Consider the following 20,111-nt stretch of genomic DNA (forward strand, 5'->3'; position numbering starts at 1 on the left):
AAATTTGGGGGGGGGGAGATGCCTACAGGTGGGGTGTTTTTCTTTTTGTTTGTAGTTCTGGATGTCCTGCATTAGCAAGCAGATAGGACTTGATGACCTTAGAAGTCTCTTCCTAATCTATGATTCTGTGATGTGACAGATATGTTTACATCGGAAATCTTTCCATTGCTGATGCACCATGGAGTCCAAAAACATTGTACAAAACTTTATCTGACCTGTAATTATTCAAATTACTATAATCAGTTCACCTGGCAAAGCACCAGAAGGCATAATGAAGAATAAAGAATCGAAAACGAAATCTGAAATGATTAAAAGCACCCCAGGCTTCCATTGACAGCTATGGTAAGGGAGGAGAGAGGAGGCCAGGTTCTGTTATTTTAGTCATTTTCCCTCTTTTATTGTATAGGTCAGGTTTCAAATCACTCTATATTATTTAGCATTCAATGCATTTCTTGGTAACAGTGAAAGTGGATACCTGCCCCTTTAAGAACAGAATTGCCAAAGTCGGCTGTCACCAAATCCATCCTGTTCAAGTCAGGCTGGTGATAGTAACAATATTGTAATGAGGTAAAGGAGAGTAGAATGATATTTGGGATCAGGATGTTGTTGTTGCTGCTTCTCCTGCTGCTTCCCAATATGGTGCCCAAAGTGCACACTATTGTTTGCAGCAGAAATAACCCTGTGCATATTCCACATGAGTGGTATGAACCAGATGACCTTATCATTGGTGGAATAGGGTCCCATATCCATTATGTATTCCGCAGCATTTCCTTCCATGAACACCCATCTTACCTCATTATTGAAAGTTCATGGTAAGTAAATGGACCTTAAGATTATTTCCTTTATTGTGTATACATTTATATCCATCTAGAAGGTACTTTTGCTTTGAAACAAAATGCTATGAGAAAATTATTTTTAATTTATTTTTAAAAAACAGTGGTAAGAATTTATAAGAATATTTTATTCTTGGCTCACCACAACCTGCTTCATGTTGGACGGTATCTCTCCATCCTCCAATGAAGCATAGATAACTCACTGAACCTCCCCAGTCAATGAGGCAGAATTAAGGTTGTGAGAGCAGTGTGCACGGATACGACACAGAGCCATGAGAGCACTGCCTCAAACTGGTTAAGCCAGGCACTGGGCTTTGGGCCATGAGGATCTGACAAGGTCCTGGTGTCCTCCTGCCTCCTTCACAAAGCCTAGTTGTTAGTAATTGTTCAGTTTTGGGAACTAGGTTGAAAGACTCTGGGACCCTGCCAAAGCCTTGCGACTCCTTCCTAAGGGAAGGCAATGCAAGGTCTAGGTGGCTGCAAATTTTCGGCCTCACACATTATGCCATAGTACCCAAATCTTCCATTATCAGTCAATCCTATAAAGCTCCATTAAAAAAGCCAAGAGAGGCAAGGATCGGATTGACAACTTCAATTCTTCAAGCGCATTCACTACATCCTCTGGCCACAATAATCAAAATTGATCCAGCAAAAATGGAACAGAGAGTGAACTACATACCATTTGACTGGCTCCATTGTATTAAGCAATTTTGTCTGATACTGATTCCATCCATAAAGATGGAAGCAACAGGCTGCAAACATTATATAGGTAAGAGAGATGCTCTCTTGCCCAGAAAACAAAAGAATATTCAACATTGAGAAGCTCTTCCAGACAGCTAGTTGTGAAAACACAATTGGCGTGAAGAAGAAAGCTGTCTTCATGACTGCCCCTTCCCTTCCACGTTCAAGGTGCAGAAATGAAACCTCAGCCATGTTTGAGCTGATTCAGTTTCAGATCAACACCACTTGCTCTCTAGCCATCGATTCTCCTGCCCACAGCAATTTAGCATTGCAGACTTGCATTGGGGAGATCTGGGTTCAGATCTCCATTTTCTTGGCCAACCTAGGGGCTTTCATGAGTATGCAAGGGGAGGGAGGAGAGCTGTGATATCCAGCTTGAGCTGCTATGTTGAAGGATATTATAAAATTGAAATCATGTCTAAAGCACATTAAAAACAATCAGGACTTTAGATGCACTTAGTAATAATTGGATGAAAGCCCTTTTACCATCATCACTACTAGCTCATCACTTGTCATTTTTCCTATTCAAAATGGCAGCTGACAATTCCTTAATTTTAATTTCATAGGAGTTTCTCTTGCTAGAGACAGCAATGTACTGACAAAGGGATATAGAGCTGATTTCAAAAACTGTAGCATAGCCATGTGGCGCAGTTCTTGTTTCTAGTGATAAACAGCAACATGGTTAAAAATATCTGAAGCTTAGTAAGTGAATATCTCTTCTCAACCTAGGTGTTAAGACAAATAAAAAACCTGACTTGGATGGAGGAGATATCCAAACATTAACTCTAAGAGCACAAAGCAATTTCAATATTTACAATAAGATTTAACAGAGGCGGTTGAATCTCTCACATCTAGATGTTGGGTACTGTTTAATTCTCTATAAAATAATAACACACTTTATTTGTAGGTTGATGAGAAAGTTCTACCAGCACATCCTTGCTTTGGTGTTTGCTGTTGATGAGATCAATGAGAATCCCAAGATCTTGCCCAATGCCACGCTTGGGTTCCACATCTATGATAGCTATTTTGATTTAAGGATGACCTGCCAAAACACTCTGAATCTGCTCTTTAAATCCCATCACTTTGTCCCCAACTACATATGTGGCATTCAGAGAAAAGTAGTAGGAGTCATTGGGGGACTTAGCTCTGACACCTCCTCATCCATGGCAGATGTCTTAGGTCTCTACAAGATTCCACAGGTACAATATACTGGAGGTTTCAAAAAATAGGTATTTCATTCTGTAGTTCACTCTACACTCCTACTAGGAATATCAAGTCAAAAAAGGGAAATGGTTGCATTGTTATTCAAATATTGTTAAATTTGAAGGGGTTAATATGTGCATAAACCAACTATTATGAGAGTGCCAAGTTCCCAAAGATATGTGTTTAATATATTTAATGGAGGTTTATTCAAAAAGTTACAGTTTGATAAATGGGGCACTTTGATGGGCTCACATTACAGTGGTACCTCGGGTTACAAACGCTTCAGATGTTAAGAACTTTGCTTCAGGATGAGAACAGAAATTGTGCTCCCGTGGCGCGGCGGCCGCAGGAGGCCCCATTAGCTAAAGTGGTGTTTCAGGTTAAGAAGAGTTTCAGGTTAAGAATTGACCTCCGGAGCAAATTAAGTTCTTATCCAGAGGTACCACTGTATTTCAATCCTGCAAGCATTATTGAAGGCAGTGCAAGGACAAACACTCTCCTGTTCCAGGAGAGAATCCATGTGTACAAGTATGCAGCTGTGATGACTCCCAAAATATTAGGAATTAATATCTACAAAAACCAATGAGCAACATTGTTTCTATGTAAAAAGGGGTCGGTGCTGTCAAAGATTAGTAAATATGGGATATACAGGATTCATATTCAGATAAATGAGTGTGTTGTGAATTCTTGTTTCCACTTGGAAAGGTTTGTCTATTTCCTTTTTCAGATTTCATACGGTTCCTTTGAATTGGCCATAAACGATCCCATCAAATTTGCTTCCTTTTATCGCATGGTCCCCAATGAAGATCTTCAGTACAAGGGGATTATCCAGTTACTTCTGCATTTTAGATGGAAATGGGTTGGGCTCATCACTCCAGCTAATGAAGCTGGAGAACAATTCTTGCAGACCATTGAACCAATGTTTCTCAAGAATGGAATCTGTTCGGCGTTCACAGAAATAACGGAATATTATGTGCAAATCCCCAGTAACGTGCTTGATATGTTGGATCAAACAAAGCTTTTCTCACAAACTTTCATGAAAAGCAAAGCAAATGCAATTCTTATATATGGAGAAAGTACATCTATTGTGTGGCTTTCATGTATTATAATCGCAAGGAATATGATTCAGCTAATATTTCCTCAATCTGTGTGGAAAGGACCTGAAGGAAAAGTATGGATTACTGCAGCTCAAATAGATTTCATATCAAATGTTCCAGGAAATCTTATGGACCCTAATATACAAATGCTGCAAGGTGCTATCTCCATTACAATTCACTCCAAGGAGATTCAAGACTTCTCATACTTTCTGCAGGGTGTAAAGCCTTCTGGACAAGATGCAGATGGTTTTATCAAGGTTTTTTGGGAACAAGCCTTTAGTTGTGCACTTTCAGAAGCCTCTCCAATGGCAGGCATTTTGGGTATATGTACTGGAGAGGAGTTGCTGGAGAGCCTCCCTGCACCGTTTTTTGAAATGAGCATGACTGGCCACAGCTACAGTATCTATAATGCTGTCTATGCTCTGGCACAAGCCTTACATATTAGTTGCTCATCTGAAGCCATCTGCAAAAGGATAAAGGGCGGAAACAGACCCTTTCCTCAGAATGTAGAGCCTTGGCAGGTACGGTTTCGTCTTACAAAGTCTTTACTTTATAACCTGCTCAGTATTGCGCACTCCATTGAAATAAATGCCAATCCATATTTTATGAGTAAATACGTACAATAATAAACCTTAATGTATCAAATTAAACATTTACCGATTTTATTGTGATCCCTTCCAACACTACACTACTTGAATTTGCCCTGCCCGACTTTCTGCAATGTAAATATTCTTTTTCAGTGGCAGGTTGTCTTTCTTATAGCAGAACATGAATTCTAGGGACATTTTGTAAGTATCTTCAACAAAGCCCCTGTGGCGAGATTCACTGGTAAAGGGCCCCCGGACGTTTAATGGTCTATTGACCCAGTACCTCCCTCGCCTATATTCTTCCCTTGCTGCCACCAACCAGTAAGTCTGTGTACTGGTACACAAAAATGGAATTCCAGTCAGATGGAAATTAAACCAAACAAATAAGTTTATTTAGGTGATGATCTTACAAGCATATAAATTCTTATTGGTTTCTTAAGTACTTTTCCTTTAGTATAGTTCCCCCCCCCTTTCCTTCCTGACTGATGTTCCCTTCTTATTACTCTTTCAGATTCTGCACCACAGCTCACCTCACTAGCTTCTCTAACCCTCTCTCTATCTCAAAATCCTCTCCACCTCTTTCATCAACTCCCATCAACATCCGTTTTATCTCCCATCAAGTCTCCCTTTCTGACTGACTGCTTCTCCGTATATACCCCTGCTTCTGCCTGGAGAGCTCCTATTGGCTATTTACCTCCCTTGCAACTTAACTCTTGCTAGACCCCTAGAGGTGAAACGCCACAGCCCCTCTCAGTTCTTATGTCCTGTGGTGTGACATGCTGTAGCCAAGAGCTGATGCCCTCCACTTGTGTTGGATATGTGATGGCTAGTGGAAGAGTCCAGTACATCTTGAGGTGTAGCCAGTGCCATTGAATGCTGTGGGAGCCCCTTCACATATCCACCTAGAACATATTTCCCTTTAGAGGTGAGGACTTTTATATGACGGAACAATTGCACACTGCTCACATTTTATTGATATAATCTAAAAAAATTCCCCATTATTTTTGATAAGTTTAGTTTCGTTGCCCTGCTGCCATATTTTTGCAGTTAAATTAGCTATTTCCATATACTCAATCATTTTCTGCTGCCACTCCTCAACTGTGGGTGTTTATTTCTGTTTCCACACCCGAGCAAGCATAATTCTAGCCCCTGTTGTCCCAAAGAGGAATAATTTTTGATTATTTTGTACAATGTCTGCCCCAACCATTCCCAGCAAAAATGCCCTGGTACTTTTTGGAAAGTATATCTGAAGATTGTTTTGAGCTCATTGTAAATGTCTTCACAGAATCTTTTGATTTTATTGCATTTCCACCACATGTGAACAAAGGCTCCCTCCTTAACTTCACATTTCCAGCAGTTCTTATTTGCCGTTTTATGCATTATGGATAGTTTCGCTGGGGTGATGGACCATCTATACATCATTTTATATATGTTCTCTTTTCATAGCTGCCAAGTCTCCCATTTTTCGCGGGAAACTCCCAGATTTTAATCCGTTTTCCGCTGTTATCCCGAATAGAAAAAAATCCTGGAAATTCCCCGGATTTCCTACCTGCCAGGGAGGCTCCATTTCGGGTGCCGCTCTGCCCATGTCTGGGCACTGGAAATCAGGCAGCGCCGGCACCGGAAGTTGCTTCTACGGATGTCCAGACATGCGTAGAAGCAACTTCTGGTGCCGCACCACTGCTGATCCCGCATTTTTCAGCAGGAGACTTGGCAGCTATGTCTCTTTTAGGAGTGTACAAAGCTAAATGTTTCCAGGTTAGCATTAATATAATATCTTGAGAAAATAAGCTCCTGGCCCTTTTCTTGCCCATCATCTCAAATCCCTTCTATAGCTTGAATCTCAACAAAGGCTACTCTGAAAGGTCTACAGCATTTATGTGTGCATCTCACGACTGTTGAGTTTACACTGATTCAGGATTTCCCTGCTGAAATTTGGGTCCCCTCCACTGGGAACTGAAGTGATGAACTCCTGGAGGAAAAGAACTTATATTCTTCCCAGAAAACTATTAAATTATCTTAGACTATTACAACACTTCATAGACCTTTTGATTCTCTTTCCACCTAGCTGCACTCATTCCTGCAGAGGATCTCATTCAACAACAGTGCTGGGGATGAAGTTACATTCAATGAACACAGAGAATTAGCAGGTGGATTTGATATTACAAACCTGGTCACTTTCCCAAATACTTCCTATGTCAGGGTCAAAGTAGGAAAGCTGGATCCTCAGGCCCCTCCTGGAAAAGAGCTCACCATAAATGGGGACAGAATCCAATGGCCCAGAGTCTTCACTCAGGTAAGGAAATCACTGCACATAGGGGTGGCATTTTGGGGCATTAGCAAAATGCCACAGAGTGCGTGCAGAGTAGACTACACAGATGGAATCACTGAAGAGATGCAAATATATCTTTGCATGGTTTAATAACAAAACTCCTGTACCATGCATCTTACATAGTGTCTATAATAGTCAGCCACCCATACAGCACATCATATACCATTCACAATTGCTGACAAAGCAAATTACAGTGACTTATCAGCACCTGCTATCACAGCTGTAAAAACTAGGTCAGGATATGCACCCTGGCTTTTAAAGTGGTACACATCCTATGAAACAATAATGAACCCTAACATTTAAAGAAACTATTCAACGGGCATGACTAGTTTTGCCACTTGAGATGAAAAGGGAATTGTTGCCCACTACTAATAACACTGCTACTATTAATTCTTATAGTAAATGTAAAATCAACCATTCCTTCAAAAAGAGCAAAATGCCAAAAAAGACATGTCAAACTAAGAAGGACCAATTGCTATCAGAGAGTGTCATCCAACATGCTTGTTTGTTCAAGGCAGCTCTCTACTTAGTGGTGTTAGATAGAATGCTAGGCTTACTGTATCATTGTGAATAAACACTGGAATTTACTAGAGCTTTTCAGATGCCACTTGAGACTCTAGTGTTGAATTGGAATGATAGAAGCAGGGGTGTATGGAGGTTTTTTTCAAGTTGGGCCCTGCAAAATCATGCCTTGCTTGGAGTGGCTTGGAGCCCGGCTGCCCATCCATGTACTCCATGGGCTGCTGGGCAAGGCATGCAGGCTCCTCTCAGTGGCTCAATGGAGGAATCCAGGTGCTTGTCATAGTCCTCTGCTGCCAGCCATGGCAGAGCTCAGTGGAGGGAGAAGCAAGCCAACCAGCCAAACCTCAGGGGGGTACTTGCCTGGAGGCAGAGTCCATATACACCCTCCACTCCAGTCCAGTCGTAAGGTCAGGAATATCTCAGTTCATGTAGTCAGACAATCTGGGGGTCAAGAAAGCCAAGGGTCAAAGGTAACGAGAAACAAGAAGCAGCAAGGTCTGGTCAGGAATGACAAAAGTTGTTTCCTGCAACTGACTGAGGACGGGAAGCCTGCTTAAGAAAGATGGAGCCAGCAGGTTCTCATCAGGAGCAAGAAGGCTGATCAGCAGCAGGTGGAGTCCCTTCACCTTCTCCTCCTTCAGGCTGCTCCTCACAGGAGAAGCCGACTCCTGACCCATGACACCACTGACATTAGTCATCAGAGGATCTGTACAGTTCCACATCCTTAGTTAGCTGTTGGCACTGTTGTAAGAGTCAGTATAGCGCCAAGCTTAGCTCAGAGGGGGGGGGGAGAGAGAATGGTGGATGGAGTTGCAAGAAATAGAAGGTGGGTGAGGGAGGAAGACTGGCAGGCAGGCAGACCAAGGAAGGCAGGAGGAGAAGCAGAGCAGACCCAACCCCGATTGCCAAGGGGGAGCACAAAAGGTGATGACAAGCAAAGTTTTAGAAGTTCTGTTCCATGGTCTCTTCCGACTTTGGAAGCACTGGTATCTCCTTGCCAATGGTGCAAGGGATGGTGGTGATTCCAAAATAGCACCTTGCCAAGGGCACAAGGGAGCCTAGGTACACCTCTACATAGAAGGCATCAATATACTCACAAGCAGATCTCAGTTTTACTAGAACTAAAAGTGGCAATATGGTTGCTCCTGCTTTGAGGATATATATTGCAAAGAAAAAGAACACTAGGTAAAGTTCAACAACAGTTGACTTGTAAAGGAGAAATCTTCACTACTTCTGCCCAGAAAGGAATTATTATTTTACAACTTCAAAATATATGTATTAAAAGGTAAAGGGACCCCTGACTGTTAGGTCCAGTCGTAACCGACTCTGGGGTTGCTGCGCTCATATCGCATTATTGGCCAAGGGAGCCGGCGTACAGCTTCCAGGTCATGTGGCCAGCATGACAAAGTTGCTTCTGGTGAACCAGAGCAGCACATGGAAACGCCGTTTACCTTCCCGCTGTAGCAATACCTATTTATCTACATACACGTTAACATGCTTTCAAACTGCTAGGTTGGCAGGAGCAGGGACCAAGCAATGGGAGCTCACTCCATCGTGGGGATTCGAACCGCCAACCTTCTGATTGGCAAGCCCTAGGCTCAGTGATTTAACCCACAGCGCCACCAGTTTCAGCCTAAATAAATAAATAAATTCCGTATGAAGTAAAGTACCATTGGAATATTGACGTAAGATAGTTCTCTTTCAGGTTCACACTAATAAACATTTTTGGAATATTTTAATGCCCACATCCATTTTGCTTTCAGGATTGTTAACCCAATATTGGCTAAATAACATTCCCATTTCCTTTTATATGGAAGATGAAGATATTCTTTTTGTTATATTGAGTATATGGATCCTACATTTAAGATTTTTTTGGCCCTCTTATTTACTGATAGATCACCTGATGTTAGATGAATCCCTGAACATTTTCTTAATCTTTTTTTAGAATAATTTTTATTGATTTTCCATAAGACTGAAATATACAAAAAGCAAGACAAAAACCAAACAACAGCAAAAATACAAAAATACAGAAAAGATTTAAAAGAAAAAAAGAAAAAAGAAAAACATCTTATTTATGACCTTTACAATATCATCTTGGACTTCCCCGACTCCCCCCACTCTGGGTCCCTTATAATAACCATATAGGCAATGTTCTCTAACTCTGCTATTTTCCTTTACACATTACAATTTTATCCTTTTTATTACTCCACTATCCATATCTAATCTTACCGAATTTCCTTTATCTTAAATTTCTTCCCTTAGCTTAATATTTTACCAGAAATGCAATTATTATTCAAATCTTAAAATTCTATTCTCCTTTCTTGATTATCTATATTTAGAAACATCCCCCCTTTTGCTGGAACCAAATTTCCCAGACATTTCAGCCAATTCCTAATATCAAGCCAGTTTCAGACCATTTAAATCCATCCAATCCAATATCCCTTTATAAATCACCCCATTCCCACCCTTTCCCACCAAACCCCTCGAATCTGTTTCCAGATCTTCAGCCGTCTCTTCCATGCTACACCTGTTGCCCAGCCCATTTCCACTGTCTTTACATTCTTTTTTGATTCTGTGGAAAGAAACCAGTCCTTTGCAATGTCCAATTCCAGAACAATTTCAATTTCTCCCCTTTTTTTATCCAGTTCCCAGTGCAGACTTTGGACTCCCTCTCTCACTAGGAGTCCATCAGTATACACTGTTTCTTTTTTGAGGCCTCCTTGTATCAAACCAAAGTCCTGTTCCACATCTCTCACTTGTGGAACAATGTATCCTTCGTCTTTTCCCTCTTCTTCCGGTATTTGTGTTTGGGCATCTTGCAGATCCTCTTTGTTCTTTAAGTTCATGTCTTTCTCTAATCCATTTTTTGCATCACAGCAGTCATTTCTTTCTCTCCACAATTTGGTAGCCTCTCTCAGTTGCTTGTTATTCTCATCCAGTTCTTGTTTAATCTCCATCAGTAACACAGAAATCCTTTGCCAAGCCAGGTCCTGTGATGGTATTGTTATGGCTACAGCCATCTTTGACATCTCAAATTTCATATAAGTCCAGCAGATTGTGCGGCCGGAAATGGCAGGGATCTTCTCTAACGCCATTTTTAAGTCCAAACTGAATATATTCTTCCTTAAACACCATTTTCCAAATAATTTCTAAAAGTCTTACTCAATCCTTTTGATATTTTTTTAATCATTCTTTGTTATTGCCAAAATCTTTTTTTAAAGATTTTTATTGAAGTATGAGAATTTTTACATACATTATATTCTCTCCTTCCAATTTTTAATTTCCCGTACCATTTTTCCTTTCCCTTCCCACCCCCTCCCCCACCCATAATCCATTGGAAGGGTTCAAACAGTTGTCCTCAGCCACCGGCACAATGTCTTTAATTTCCACTGGATGTCTTCTGGTCCAGTAGTTGTTATCCATTGAAGATAGGAGTTCCATCTGGTCCTTATCATAGTAGACTTGGCCTTCCATGTTATTTCCTGTGACGTTACTGCCACGATGTCTGACTGAATAAATTCAAACAAATAATTAGTCCAGACCTCTACTGTCCATTTTTCTCTATCTTTCCAACCTAAAGCTATTGTTGCCTTTCCTGCTAGTATCATTGCTTTGAAGGTATGCTGGTCACCTTTCTCTATGGCCGTGTTTCCTAGTATAACCATTGTCATAAGATTGAAGTCTATAGGTAGCTTCACTTTAAAAACTTCATTAATAACCTTAAGGATTTTATTCCAAAATCCCCCTACCTCTGGGCATTCCCAATACATATGGGAGAACCATCCCTTGGCTTGTTCACAGTGCCAGCAGTTAGGGTTCAATCCTGGTATCATATTGGCTAGCTGGGCCGGAGTTCTATACCATTTTAGAAAGAATTTTAGTTCGAGCTCCCTAAATTTGCTTACTTTAATCTCATTTATTCCTTTCATTATCCTTTCGACCTTTGATTCACTAATTTGTTCTTCTTTACTCCATATCTTTTGAATAAGTTGGGTTGTCAGTTCTTTATTTGTAATCAGCCTCTTATAGATTTTTCCTATCATTCCTTGTTTAGTTTTTTCCATTTGTTTATATAGTTCCTCTATTGGCTCTTCCAATCTCACATTTCCTATCTCTTGGGCTTTAAGAATTTTATTATATAACCCTCCAATTTTTAACCAGTATTGGTTACCTATGTTCTCTGTTACTTCCTGCAATGACTTTAAGGACTCTCCTCTATACATATCTTGGACTATGTGATATCCCTTAGCACTAAGAATTTCCCACCATTTGGGGTCGTCTATTGCCTCGTATATGCTTTCTAAGGGTGCCCACAGAGAGATCCTTTTTAACCATATAGGTTTCCATCTCCCCCATATGCCTAATGCCAATTTCCTGGGTCCTATTGCAGATTTCAGATCTTCCTTTACATTATTTGTGAAGATTCCAAATCTTCCTGCACCGTTGTTGGCCTCATCCTCAAATCTGATCCACTTTTGTTTATTTTTTGCTCCAATTTCTAGTAAAGTTTTTAATTGGACGGCTTCATAGTAATTATAAATGTTGGGGAGGCCCCACCCTAAATCTGATTTGTGGTTATACACAAACCTCTTTTGTGTCCTTGGTTTTTTACTTCCGAATATCCGTTGTCTTATCTCACCATTCCATTGTTCCAATTGCTGTTTTTTCATCTCTAGTGGGATGGCTTGGAAAAGATAACTTAGCTTGGGGACCCAGAACATTTTAGTAGCCTTGACTCTAGCTGTAAAGCTTAAAGTTTTGTTTCTCCATCTTTTCATATCCTTTAGTATTTTATTCCATATCTTCTTATAGTTGAATTCTGCGTTCAATACCCAGGTATTTTATTCTTTTAGAACCCAGGCCCATACCTGTTATGCTATTTATTTCTTTTTTTTTCAGGTAGATTCACATTAAAGTACATTATTTCTGATTTAGTTATATTTGCCCCTAATCCGGAGTATTCCTCGAAATCTTCTAATATTATCTTTATTTCTTTTATCCCTTCCTTGGGATTTGTTATGATTACAATAATATCATCTGCAAACAAGTTAATTATCATCTCCTCTTTCCCGATCTTATAACCCTCTATCCTTCCACAGTTTCTTATTCTTTCCGCTAGTTGTTCTATAGCCATTATAAATAGGAACGGCGAGAGAGGGCACCCCTGCCGAACGCCTCTGCGTATTGGGAAAAGTTGGGAGTGTTCTCCATTGACTCTTACCACTGCTGTTCCATCTTTATATAGTTCTTGTATCACAAACCAATAAGCCTTTCCTATTCCATATTTAGTCATTATTTCCCATAAGCATTCCTGTGAGAGTGTATCGAATGCTTTAAAGACGTCTAATTTCAATAACCCGAGCTTTTTTGATTGTCCGTGATGCAATACATTAATAATATTTCTAATCGGGTGGGCAATATTTCTACCCTTAACAAATCCATATTGGTCTTCTTTTATAATTTTGGGGGTGGCATTTTTTAACCTGTTTGCCATGATTTTGGCGAAGATTTTATAATCTTGGTTTAATAGACTAATGGGTCTATATGAACCTACTTCTTTAGGGTCTCTGTTTGGTTTTAGGATTACCGTTATTTCTGCCTTTCTCCATGTTTCTGGGGCTTTTTTCCCCTTCTAGTATACTACTAAAAAGTTGTTGTAATTCAGGGGCCAGAATTTCTACCATTTCCTTGTAGAATTCGGCCGTAAAGCCATCTAGTCCTGGCGATTTGCCATTTTTTAATTCCTTGATTATGTCCTTTATTTCTTTTATTGTAATTTTGCTATCTAGTTTACTTTTCTCAGACTGATCCAGTGTTAAATTTATATTCTCCTGAAAATTAGCTACCTCCCTTTTTTATATAGATTTTTATAAAAGCTTGCAAAGGCCTCTTTAATTTCCTTTGGGTCTTGCATTTTAATACCGTTTATTTTTATACTTTTAACTTTTTGTTTCTCTTTCCTTATTTTAAGATAATTTGCAAGCCTTTTTACTGATTTTATATTGTTCATCTGAAAATCATTTCTGACCATTACTTCCTTCTTCCACAGCAAAGTCAGATCTAATTCCTCTAATTGTTTTTTAATCTCCTTAATTTTGTTTTGGGTTTTGGAACAGTATCTAATAATTTGTTTGTTCTGTAATATTTCTAGTTCCTGAATTTTTAATTGTCTTTTAGAGTACCATTCTTTTTTTTATTAGTTTTTCTTTCATTATACAGTGCCCCCTCAAAACACATTTTGCTGCATCCCAGAGAATATCTGGAGTGACTGATCCTTTATTATCTTGGAAAAATAACCTGATCTGATTTTCCATATAATCTCTGTCCTGAACTTTAGCCATTATTAAATTATTATATCTCCAGGGCCTCTTGTCCTTACTCATTCTTAGTTCTAACTCAATACTTAAAGGGGCATGATCTGAGATTATTATTGGGTGTGTTGTAATCCCTTTCACTATCCAATTACTAGACTTTCCCAGAATAAAAAAGTCTATGCAGGATACTGTTTTGTGTCTGCTAGAGATATGTGTAAATTTGGGTTTAAAACCTAGGGTTTCATGTGCTTCTTGCAATCCCCATTTACTCAATAGAATTGTTTTATTTTTTGTGATATCCATATTCAAATCACCTGCTATAATAATTTCACCCTCTGAGAACTGGTGGATTTTTTTAAGTATTTTAATTAGGAATTTATTCTGCCTTTTGTTTGGAGCATATATGTTTACAATTGTTAGCACTTTGTTTTCCATTTTAGCTTTGACCAGCATAAATCTACCTTCCCTGTCTAGCACCATCTCTGTTATCTTAATGTCTATTCTCCTATTTACCAGGACTGCCACCCCTCTTGCTTTCGCTTTACTCCTTGCTTCTGCTAATACCTCCCAGGCTGGGTCTTTAAATAGTGGCTTTTTGTCTTTTTTTGGTTTGTGGGTTTCTTGAAGACACATTATATCAGCTCTTTGTTCTCTGGCGAACCTAGATAACCTATAGCGTTTTAGGTTGGATGTAAGACCATTGACATTCAGTGAAATAATTTTAATTGAGTTAACCATATTCTTTGTTGTTTTGATTTTTGTGACCGTTTAGCTGAGGAATTTTTTTCTTACTACTCTTTAACCCCCTCCCCCCCCCGTGGAAGAGAAAATATATTGGGGGAGAAATTTCATCCCCTCTCTCCACTTCCGAGTGTGTTCTTGGTCTTTTCTCTGGTCCTGTTGGAGCTTCTCCTGAGGGTCCTTCTCCTGGGTCCACCTCTTCCATCTCCTCCTCCATTTCCTGGATCAGCAACTCATGCACTTCGATTCCCAGCTGAGTCAGCAAAGTCCCAGCCTCTGTTGGGTTCTTAGCTATAAGCCTCTTTCCATCTTTAAAAATAAGTATAGAGGCAGGGTATACCCAGGAAAACTTTATATCGTTATTATGCAGTTTTTGTGCATAAGGTTTCATTTGGCTTTTTTGCCTTAAAGTAGCCTGGCAGAAGTCTCGCTTTACCCATACTCTTTTTCCTTGGAAACTCAACTCTTTAATTTTCTTCAAGGTCTGGAAGGCCTGTTGTTGCAACTTCTCTCTTGAAAATTTGATTATTACATCTCTGGGGCCTTTTCTTCCCTTGGGCCCTTGCAAACGATGAGCTCGTTCCACATCTTCTGGCTTCAAACTAACTCCTTGGGTGCCTAACCAGGTTCTGAATGTTTCTTCCAATTCTTTAGCCAGTATTTCCCGGAGGTTATTGCCAAAATCTAAGCACCATTCACTGACACATCCGGAAACCCGGGACCAGCTTCCAGAAGTACTTTCTTTTAATAAATCATCATTTTGCAGGATCTTCCACTTAATCAATCCTCTCCCCTGTGCCTGCTACAAAGGAGGGTTTTTGAGTCCACTTTCTGGTAAATTCGATGTATCCCATTTTACCAGCTTGGGATTATTTCATTGCTTTGCAGTCTCTCAAAGGGGGGGGGGGTAATCGACTCCCTTTTTAAATCACCCCCTGCAGCCAATTCTTGATTTTTTCAATAATTCTTTCCATATGCAGCTTTTTGCTAACAGGTTCGAATGTAAAATCCATACTTGAAAAAAGGAAGAAATCCACCGCTCTCCGCTGCCGCCACGTAGCTTCCCTTCGCAAGGGTGACCGTTTCGCTCAAGATGGCCCCTGCGACTTCCACTCAGACTCTCTCCGGTGCTCTAAGGCTTACCGGGGAGTTGAGGGGTCATGTTTTTGGGACTCCGCTGAGGTTGTTTGTCCCCAGGATGCTCAACCTGGGGCTCTTTTGGGGAGGTGAGGCGCTATCTCACCTTCCCCCCCCCCTCGCGAAGCCGGGTTGCCTCGGAGCTCGAGGCAAACCCCGCCGGTTTCAGCGCTTGCGGTGGCCGGAAGTGAACATTTTCTTAATCTTAACCTCTTCATGTCTCTTTGGATAGGTGCCACCCCTTTCATTATGTAATGCCAACTGCCTTCCTGGTTATGAGAAGAAAAAGAAGGAGGGCAAGAAGTTTTGTTGTTATGATTGTGATCCATGTCCTCGTGGGATGTTCTCAGATGAGAAGGGTGAGAGATGCCATATTAGCACATAAGAGACATTTTAGTAAATTCTGGGCAAATCAGCAGTGGGGTTTGCTCTGTCTGGTCTCAGTTTATATTGTTTATTAACAATAGTAGAATAATTTCGCTTCAATCTCAGTAAAAACTGACCCTATGAATAAATTATCTTAACCTTCAAGATTGAATACCATGAGGAAGAGAGCTTGATCTATAATTTTCCATCGCTGTATCTACGTACATTGATATTCTAAACATTACTGCATATAATATTCTTGAATGTTTAATGCAGCTCCTCCCGGTCTGATTCAATGCAACAATACATAAGATTGGTACATGCATTCTGTCCAGGACGACATTAAAGGTTTGGAGAAGGGAGCATGGAATAGAACTGGTGGTCTTTTCTCTAAGAACAAGGCACTTTTGGACTTCTTCTTCTTCTTCTTCTTCTTCTTCTTCTTCTTCACATTTTGTTGATTTTACACATTTTAATAATGCATTTTATTGTTATTAATCACTACTGTAGCTCCACCCCAATTCTGTTTTGATGCAACAAGTCATAAGCAAGAGGAATTAAAAAAAACTGTTAAGCATATTCTGGATTGTTTCCAATAGTGATACAATCTTTTTTCTTTTTCTTTTTTAGGGTTAGAAACCTGTGCCAGATGTCCTCCTGATCAATATCCAAATGAAGAGCAGGATCAGTGCATTCCCAAGAAACCGAACGTCCTAGGCTTTGGTGAAACTTTGGCCATGGTTTCAACTTTCTTTGTGCTTTTATTCTCTCTGATCACAGCTATGGTACTTGGCATTTTCATTATGCACCGGAACACTGCCATCGTCAAAGCCAATAACAGAAGCCTCACTTACATTCTCCTCATCTCCCTCCTCTTGTGTTTCCTTTGCTCTTTGATGTTCATTGGAATGCCTAATAAGGCAACCTGCCCACTCAGACAAACGGCTTTTGGCATTGTCTTCTCTGTGGCCCTCTCCAGCATCTTGGCCAAGACTATTTCAGTGGTTTTGGCATTCATGGCTACCAAGCCAGGATCCAGGATCAGGAGATGGGTAGGCAAAAAACTGGCTTATTCCATTTTCCTTTCCTGCTCTGTGATTCAAGTAGGAATCTGTGTCTTCTGGCTGGCAACCTCTGCTCCATTCCCAGATGTGGATATGCACTCAATGAGTGAAGAAATTATATTACTATGCAATGAAGGGTCAGTCCTCATGTTCTATTGTGTTTTGGGCTACATGGGCTTCCTGGCCATTATCAGCCTCACTGTAGCCTTCTTAGCCAGGAAGTTGCCGGACAGCTTCAATGAAGCCAAGTTCATCACCTTCAGCATGCTGGTCTTCTGCAGTGTTTGGTTCTCCTTTATTCCCACATACTTGAGCACCAGAGGAAAATACATGGTGGCTGTGGAGATCTTCTCCATCTTAGCTTCCAGTGCTGGGCTGCTGGGTTGCATCTTTTCCCCTAAATGCTACATTATTGTGGTGAGGCCTGAGCTGAATAACAGAGAGCAGCTGATACGGAGAAAGATGTAAATAACAGTAGAGTTTGTCATTTCATTTTTTAGATTCCTCAGACTTGTTAGCAGGGTAATTTCACTGTGGTAATTACCTGTAATGATCAATATAACAGAATAGATTGTAGCATCGTTTATGTTCTTGATATCCAGCAAAGTTGCATATGAGGTGTAAATGAACTGGGATTAGGTGTATGAAAAAACTATAGATGATATCAATAGCTCATTCTGAGCACCAGAGGAAAATGCATGGTGGCTGTGGAGATTTTCTCCATCTTGGCTTCCAGTACTGGCTTTCTATAATAATAATAATAATAATAATAATAATAATAATAATAATAATAATAATAATTTATTATTATAATGAATACAGAATTCCATCAAACATTAAAAGCTTCCCTAAACAGGGCTGCCTTGAGATGCACTCCTTGCTTCTCCAGCACAAGCTGAGGCAGGCCCCAGTCCTGCAAAGCACTACAGGCCCCAGAACCTGACTCCTGCCCATACTCCTGACAATGGCACAGTTGTTACTAAGCATGTCACTCTAAAGGTCTGGTAATTGTTGTTCTCTTTGACCTCTGGTGCGAGGGTATTCCACAGGGTGGGTGCCACTACTGAGAAGGCCCTCTGCCTGGTTCCCTGTAACTTGGCTTCTCGCAGTGAGGGAACCACCAGAAGACCCTCGGCGCTGGACCTCAGTGTCCGGGCAGAACGATGGGGGAGGAGGCGCTCCTTCAGGTATACTGGACCAAGGCCATTTAGGGCTTTAAAGGTCAGCACCAACACTTTGAATTGTGCTCGGAAACGTACTGGGATTCCCGTACTGTGAATAATAGAGACAAGCTGATACGGAGCAAAGTATAAATGACAGAAGAGATTGTAGTATATGTTGGGAGTTAGGCTCTGTTACCTTTCTGTCCAGTGTCAGATGTGGGGGTCAAAATAACAGAAGAGATTGCCGTATCATGTATGTTCTTCGTATCCAACATAGTTACATATGAGGTGGATATGAACTGGGACTATGTGTATGAATGAAACTATGGATGAAATCCAACATATCCAACAATCTGAATGCCTACACCTTCCCTTACCCTACTTTTGCTGTATCCACTTTCCCAATAAATTCTTAAACTCCTGAGCAGATGTTGAGCTGCGTACGAAACTGCAGATAGAGAAAAGGGGAAAGGGCACTTTGCAAGCTGCCTTATATTGAGCGAAAGTATTGCTCCATATATCAGGGCCATGCACTACACTCAACCAAGTCTCTGACCAAATTCTGGAAGAATTTGGACAGTTTGGGTTGTATGGTGTGTTGCTGTTGGGAAGAAATATCAGGCAAGAAGTGGAGACAGGCTCTAGCCTGGGAAAATTGTGTATAGTCTGAGACCTTTCTGCTCATCAGCTATGTCTTCCCCAGAGAATGTAAAAGCCTTGTGCCATCTAAGATGCTAGTGAGCTATGACCCTCCCTTCTCTGCTCATCTCATCATTTTTTTTGATGAGAATAACAGACGATGGCTGTCACGGTCCGGTCGGCGGGCGGTTGAAGCCCTGGCTGAGGACATCAGGACCAGAGGCAAGATGGTGGTGTAGAAGCAGGATCATGTGCAGGGCTGAGGGTCTAGCAGTAGGCAGTCGCAGGGTCAAGGAGCAACGCAGAGGCAAAGGTCTGCCTTCCAAACATTCCTTACACCAAGGGAAGCCAATCTCTTGTTCTCCAGATCTTGCTGGACTACAGCTCACATCAGCTTACAATTGGCTATTATTATCATTGATTATGGAAGCTGTAATCCAGAAATATCTGGAGGGGAAAATACTGCCTATCACTGCCTGACAGTGATATACCACCTAGGCTTTGGAATTACTACGTCTTACTAAAATAAAAGACGATGGCACAGTTGTTCCTAAGCATGTCACTCTGCTTCAAACTGTATATATGTGCTCTTTCAAAAAGTCGTTAGGCGTTGAGAGGTTGGGGTTGGCCTAGGGTGTGATTTTTCATTTGTCGTTGGCTGTGGTGGTCTTTGTTTCGTTTGTGAGGGGTGTGTGTGGGTTTTTCGGGTCAGGTTGGCCATATTGATTTCTATGCAATTCATGGGTTTTTGTCATTGTCTTGTTGGGATGTGTATGTGATAAAGAGGAACCATACCGGGATGCAGTTGGCTCCCTTCTAAGCACATTTTGACAGGGGAATTGGGGGGGGGGGAGATGGATGCCTGCCTACAGGTGGGGTGTTTTTCTTTTTGTTTGTCATTCTGGATGTCCTGCATTAGCTCAAGCCTATAGGACTTGATGACCTTAGAAGACTCTTCCTAATCTATGATTCTGTGATGTGACAGATATGTTTACTTTGGAAATCTTCCCATTGCTGATGCTCCATAGAGCCATAAACATTGCACAAAAGTTTATCAGACTTGTAATTATTAAAATTACTATAATCAGTTCACCTGGCAAAGCACCAGAAGGCACAATGAAAAATAAAGAATCAAAAACAAAATCTGAAATGATTAAAAGCACCCCAGGATTCCATTGACAGCTATGGTAAGGGAGGACAGAGGAGGTCAGGCTCTCTTATTTTACTGAGTTTCCCTCTTTCATTGTATAGGTCAATTTTTAAATCACTCTATATTATTTAGCATTCAATGCATTTCTTCGTAACAGTGAAAGTGGATACCTGCCCCTTTAAGAACTGAATTTCCAAAGTCGGCTGTCACCAAATCCATCCT

At 40.6% G+C, this 20,111-nt stretch overlaps 1 protein-coding gene across 1 annotated transcript; it reads left to right on the top strand.

Moving 5' to 3' along the window:
• Positions 1–636: 636 nt before the first annotated feature.
• On the top strand, positions 637–17,405 carry LOC132592983 (vomeronasal type-2 receptor 26-like). Its single transcript, XM_088654789.1, has 6 exons — positions 637–812; positions 1,743–1,869; positions 3,505–4,395; positions 6,530–6,757; positions 15,740–15,866; positions 16,504–17,405. Exons 1-6 carry the CDS (start codon positions 637–639, stop codon positions 17,403–17,405), a joined length of 2,451 nt encoding a protein of 816 aa, XP_088510915.1.
• Positions 17,406–20,111: the final 2,706 nt, after the last annotated feature.

The sequence above is a fragment of the Zootoca vivipara genome, chromosome 12 (genome assembly GCF_965207765.1).
Source record: "Zootoca vivipara chromosome 12, rZooViv2.hap1.1, whole genome shotgun sequence".
Taxonomy (NCBI): domain Eukaryota; kingdom Metazoa; phylum Chordata; class Lepidosauria; order Squamata; family Lacertidae; genus Zootoca; species Zootoca vivipara.